Here is a 6322-nt window from a genome sequence, read left to right as displayed (position 1 = left end):
GAGTGAGGAGGGAGGGGAGGGAGAGGAGAGAGCGAGGAGGGAGGGGAGAGAGTGAGGAGAGAGAGGAGGGAGAGGAGAGAGCGAGGAGAGCGAGGAGGGAGTGGAGGGATGGGAGAGAGTGAGGAGGGAGGGGAGGGAGAGGAGAGAGCGAGGAGAGAGAGGAGGGAGGGGAGAGAGCGAGGAAGGGGAGAGAGAGAGGAGGGAGGGGAGAGAGCGAGGAGGGGGAGGGGGAGAGAGCGAGGAGGGAGGAGGAGGGAGGGAGAGAGCGAGGAGGGAGAGGAGGGAGTGAGGAGAGCGAGGAGGGAGAGGAGGGAGGGGAGGGAGGGGAGAGAGAGGGGAGGGAGAGGAGAGAGCGAGGAGGGAGAGGAGGGACCCGGAGCGAGGGACGGACCCGGAGCGAGGGACAGACCCGGAGGGGGACAGTCCCGAGGGAGGGTGGCCCACCCTACCCCGGCCTGTGGACGAGGTCACTCACCAGCCCGAGAACTCTCTGGCCACCCAGGCCCTGAGGAAGTGTTGGATGTCGGCAGCGATCTTGCCGTCCGGTAACCTCAGCTCATTGTCGGTGCTGCCGTCAAAGTTCCCGCAGGCGCCGCACAGCTGGCCACTGAAGGAGTCGGCCACATTCACCGTCAGCTCCCCGAGCCCAGCCAAACGTGCCGACACCTTGGAGGGGTGCTCCACCATCACCACGCCCGCCTCGGCACGGACACTCACTCCACCCGTGGCATTGAATGGGAGCTGGTCTTCTCTCACCGGGCGTCCGTTCACCTGGGACAGGCAGGAGGTGGGGTTAGAGAGCCGTGCCGAACCGAGCCGAACCGTGCGAACCGAGCCGAGCCGTGCCGTGCCGAACCGTGCCGAGCCGAGCCGTGCCGAGCCGAATCGAGCCGTACCGAACCGTGCCGAGCCGAGCCGAACCGTGCCGAGCCGTACCGAACCGAGCCGAACCGAGCCGAACCGTGCCGTGCCGAGCCGAGCCGTGCCGTGCCGAGCCGAGCAGTGCCAAGCCGAGCCGTGCCATGCCGTGCCGAACCGAGCCGAATCGAGCCGTACCGAACCGTGCCGAGCCGAACCGAGCCGAACCGTGCCGAACCGAACCGTGCCATGCCGTGCCGAACCGAGCCGAACCGAACCGTGATGTGCCGAGCTGAGCCGTGCCGAAGCGAGCTGAGCCGAACCGAACCGAACCGAGCCGAACCGAACCGAGCTGAACCGTGCCGAGCCGTGCCGAACCGAGCCGAGCCGAGCCAAGTTGCCACAGTCCTCCCTCAACCAGGCCACCATCTACTCGCCCTCCATCCTATCACCATCCCTCCCTCCCTCCATCCTATCACCATCCCTCCCTCCCTCCATCCTATCACCATCCCTCCATCCTATCACCATCCCTCCCTCCGTCCCATCACCATCCCGCCTTCCATCCCATCACTCTCCCTCCCTCCCTCCCTCAATCCCTCCACCCTCGCTCCGTCCCAACACCCTCCCTCCGTCCCATCACCATCCCTCCTTCCATCCCATCACTCTCCCTCCCTCCCTCTCTCAATCCCTCCACCCTCACTCCGTCCCAACACCCTCCCTCCGTCCCATCAGCCTCCCTCCATCTCACCTTCCTTCCCTTCCTCAACCACAGTCCTCGCCCACCTTCCCTCTGACCCTCACTCTCCCTTCCTTCATCACCTCCCTCTCTCCCTCCATCCCATCACTCTCCCTCCATCCCATCACTCTCCCTCCCTTCGTCCCCTCCCTCTCTCTCTCCATCCTATCCCCCTCACTCCCTCCGTCCCATCTCCCTCCGACCCGTCACCTTCCCTTCCTCCGTCCCATCTCCCTCCCTCCCTCCATCCTATCCCCCTCCCTTCCTCCGTCCCATCTCCCTCGCTCCGTCCCATCACCCTCGCTCCCTCCGTCCCATCTCCCTCGCTCCCTCCATCCCTTCTCCCTCCCTCCCTCCCTCCCATCAACCAGCCGGGAATCAGACAGTCAGCCGGGACTCCAGTGTTGGAACAAGGGAACATAAGGATTAGGAGTGGCTCAGTGGATAGGATGCTCAGCACAGAGTCACAAGGTTTGTGGGTTCAAGTCCCACTCCAGGCTGACACTTCCAGAGCAGTACTGAGGGAGTGCCGCGCTGTCGGAGGGACAGTACTGAGGGAGTGCCGTACTGTCGGAGGGGCAGTACTGAGGGAGCGCTGCACTGTCAGAGGGGCAGTACTGAGGGAGCCCCGCACTGTCGGAGGGGCAGTACTGAGGGAGCGCCGCACTGTCAGAGGGGCAGTACTGAGGGAGCACCGTACTGTCGGAGGGGCAGTACTGAGGGAGCCCCGCACTGTCGGAATGGCAGTACTGAGGGAGCGCCGCACTGTCAGAGGGGCAGTACTGAGGGAGTGACTGTCGGAGGGGCAGTGCTGAGGGAGTGCCGTACTGTCGGAGGGGCAGTACTGAGGGAGTGCCGCACTGTCGGAGGGGCAGTACTGAGGGAGCGCTGCACTGTCAGAGGGGCAGTACTGAGGGAGCCCCGCACTGTCGGAGGGGCAGTACTGAGGGAGCGCCGCACTGTCAGAGGGGCAGTACTGAGGGAGCACCGTACTGTCGGAGGGGCAATACTGAGGGAGTGCCGCACTGTCGGAGGGGCAGTACTGAGGGAGTGCCGCACTGTCGGAGGGGCAGTACTGAGGGAGCGCCGCACTGTCAGAGGGACAGTACTGAGGGAGCCCCGCACTGTCGGAGGGGCAGTACTGAGGGAGCGCCGCACTGTCGGGGGGGCAGTACTGAGGGAGCGCCGCACTGTCAGAGGGGCAGTACTGAGGGAGTGACTGTCGGAGGGGCAGTGCTGAGGGAGTGCCGTACTGTCGGAGGGGCAGTACTGAGGGAGTGCCGCACTGTCGGAGGGGCAGTACTGAGGGAGCGCCGCACTGTCGGAGGGGCAGTACTGAGGGAGTGCCGCACTGTCGGAGGGGCAGTACTGAGGGAGTGCCGCACTATCGGAGGGGCAGTACTGAGGGGGTGCCGCACTGTCGGAGGGGCAGTACTGAGGGAGTGCCGCATTGTCGGAGGGGCAGTACTGAGGGAGTGCTGCACTGTCGGAGGGGCAGTACTGAGGGAGCGACGCACTGTCGGAGGGCCAGTACTGAGGGAGCGCCGCACTGTCGGAGGGGCAGTACTGAGGGAGTGACTGTCGGGGGGGCAGTACTGAGGGAGTGCCGCACTGTCGGAGGGGCAGTACTGAGGGAGTGCCGCACTGTCGGAGGGGCAGTACTGAGGGAGCGCCGCACTGTCGGAGGGGCAGTACTGAGGGAGCGACGCACTTTCGGAGGGGCAGTACTGAGGGAGCGCCGCACTGTCGGAGGGACAGTACTGAGGGAGTGACTGTCGGAGGGGCAGTGCTGAGGGAGTGCCGTACTGTCGGAGGGGCAGTACTGAGGGAGTGCCGCACTGTCGAAGGGGCAGTACTGAGGGAGTGCCGCACTGTCGGAGGGGCGCTACTGAGGGAGCGCCGCCCTGTCGGAGGGGCAGTACTGAGGGAGCGCCGCACTGTCGGAGGTGCAGTACTGAGAGAGCCCCGCACTGTCGGAGGGTCAGTACTGAGGGAGTGCCGCACTGTCGGAGGGGCAGTACTGAGGGAGCGCCGCACTGTCGGAGGGGCAGTACTGAGGGAGTGCCGCACTGTCGGAGGAGCAGTTCTGAGGGAGCCCCGTACTGTCGGAGGGGCAGTACTGAGGGAGTGCCGCACTGTCGGAGGGTCAGTACTGAGGGAGTGCCGCACTGTCGGAGGGGCAGTACTGAGGGAGCGCCGCACTGTCGGAGGGGCAGTACTGAGGGAGTGTCGCACTGTCGGAGGGGCAGTACTGAGGGAGTGCCGCACTGTTGGAGGGGCGGTACTGAGGGAGTACCGCACTGTCGGAGGGGCAGTACTGAGGGAGCCCCGCACTGTCGGAGGGGCAGTACTGAGGGAGTGCCGCACTGTCGGAGGGGCAGTACTGAGGGAGTGCCGCACTGTCGGAGGGGCAGTACTGAGGGAGTGCCGCACTGTCGGAGGGGCAGTACTGAGGGAGCCCCGCATTGTTGGACAACTTGTGCCTTAAACGTAGTAAAACTTCCCACGGTGCTTCACAGCAATGTTACAGACAACAGATAAATTTGACACTGAACCACAGAAGAAGAATTTTGAAGCTGGGTCACAGAGGTGGGTTTTAAGGAGCGTCTTAAAGGAGGAGAGAGAGAGGCGGCGAGGTTTAGGGAGGGAGTTCCAGAGCTTGGGGCCCAGGCAGCTGAAGGCACGGCCACCGATGGTGGAGCGATTATAATCAGGGATGGTCAGGAGGGCAGAATTAGAGGAGTGCAGAGATCTCGGGGGGTTGTGGGTCTGGAGGGGGTTACAGAGATAGGGAGGGGTGTAGGGACTGGAGGGGGTTACAGAGATAGGGAGGGGTGTATGGGCTGGAGGAGGTTACAGAGATAGGGAGGGGTGTAGGGGCTGGAGGTTACAGAGATAGGGAGGGGTGTAGGGGCTGGAGGAGGTTACAGAGATAGGGAGGGGTGTAGGGGCTGGAGGAGGTTACAGAGATAGGGAGAGGTGTAGGCGCTGGAGGGGGTTACAGAGATAGAGAGGGACGAGGGGCCATGGAGGGATTTGTAAACAAGGATGAGAATTTTGAAATCGAGGCGTTGCTTAACCGGGAGCCAATGTAGGTCAGTGAGCACAGGGGATGATGGGTGAGTGGGACTGGGTGTGAGTTAGGACACGGGGCAGTGAGCACAGCGGGTGATGGGTGAGTGGGACTGGGTGTGAGTTAGGACACGGGGTCAGTGAGCACAGGGGGTGATGGGTGAGCGGGACTGGGTGTGAGTTAGGACACGGGGCAGTGAGCACAGGGGGTGATGGGCGAGTGGGACTGGGTGCGAGTTAGGACACGGGGTCAGTGAGCACAGGGGGTGATGGGCGAGTGGGACTGGGTGCGAGTTAGGACACGGGGTCAGTGAGCACAGGGGGTGATGGGTGAGTGGGACTGGGTGTGAGTTAGGACACGGGGTCAGTGAGCACAGGGGGTGATGGGTGAGTGGGACCTGGTGTGAGTTAGGACACAGGGTCAGTGAGCACAGTGGGTGATGGGTGAGTGGGACTGGGTGTGAGTTAGGACACGGGGGCAGCGAGCACAGGGGGTGATGGGTGAGTGGGACTGGGTGTGAGTTATGACACGGGGCAGTGAGCACAGGGGGTGATGGGTGAGCGGGACTCGGTGTGAGTTAGGACACGGGGTCAGTGAGCACAGGGGGTGATGGGTGAGTGGGACTGGGTGCGAGTTAGGACACTGGGTCAGTGAGCACAGTGGGTGATGGGTGAGTGGGACTGGGTGTGAGTTAGGACACGGGGCAGTGAGCACAGTGGGTGATGGGTGAGTGGGACTGGGTGTGAGTTAGGACACGGGGGCAGCGAGCACAGGGGGTGATGGGTGAGTGGGACTGGGTGTGAGTTAGGACACGGGTCAGTGAGCACAGGGGGTGATGGGTGAGTGGGACTGGGTGCGAGTTAGGACACAGGTCAGTGAGCACAGGGGGTGATGGGTGAGTGGGACTGGGTGTGAGTTAGGACACAGGTCAGTGAGCACAGGGGGTGATGGGCGAGTGGGACTGGGTGCGAGTTAGGACACGGGGTCAGTGAGCACAGGGGGTGATGGGTGAGTGGGACTGGGTGCGAGTTAGGACACAGGTCAGTGAGCACAGGGGGTGATGGGTGAGTGGGACTCGGTGCGAGTTAGGACACGGGGCACAGGGGGTGATGGGTGAGTGGGACTGGGTGTGAGTTAGGACACGGGGCAGTGAGCACAGCGGGTGATGGGTGAGTGGGACTGGGTCTGAGTTAGGACACGGGGTCAGTGAGCACAGGGGGTGATGGGTGAGTGGGACTCCGTGCGAGTTAGGACACGGGGTCAGTGAGCACAGGGGGTGATGGGTGAGAGGGACTCGGGGGCGAGTTAGGACACTGGGTCAGTGAGCACAGGGGGTGATGGGTGAGTGGGACTGGGTGTGAGTTAGGACACGGGGTCAGTGAGCACAGTGGGTGATGGGTGAGTGGGACTCGGTGTGAGTTAGGACACGGGGTCAGTGAGCACAGGGGGTGATGGGTGAGTGGGACTGGGTGTGAGTTCGGACACGGGGTCAGTGAGCACAGGGGGTGATGGGTGAGTGGGACTGGGTGTGAGTTAGGACACGGGGTCAGTGAGCACAGGGGGTGATGGGTGAGTGGGACTGGGTGTGAGTTAGGACACGGGGTCAGTGAGCACAGGGGGTGATGGGTGAGTGGGACTGGGTGTGAGTTAGGACA

The 6322-nt window shown here is 63.5% G+C and overlaps 1 protein-coding gene across 1 annotated transcript in view; it reads right to left on the bottom strand.

Annotated features, from left to right (window-relative positions):
- Nucleotides 1-475: 475 nt before the first annotated feature.
- LOC139242210 (IgGFc-binding protein-like) overlaps nucleotides 476-6322 on the bottom strand; it is a gene marked incomplete at both ends in the record, with an annotated part of 78573 nt that continues 72726 nt past the window's right edge. Inside the window, one exon of the mRNA XM_070870271.1 lies at nucleotides 476-771. Within this exon, the coding sequence (XP_070726372.1) occupies nucleotides 476-771 (296 nt within the window). The remainder of the gene's footprint in view (nucleotides 772-6322) is intronic.

Source organism: Pristiophorus japonicus, unplaced genomic scaffold, assembly GCF_044704955.1.
Source record: "Pristiophorus japonicus isolate sPriJap1 unplaced genomic scaffold, sPriJap1.hap1 HAP1_SCAFFOLD_1248, whole genome shotgun sequence".
NCBI lineage: Eukaryota > Metazoa > Chordata > Chondrichthyes > Pristiophoridae > Pristiophorus > Pristiophorus japonicus.
The sequence above is the reverse complement of the archived record's forward strand: the minus strand, read 5'-3'. Positions and strand labels throughout refer to the sequence as shown.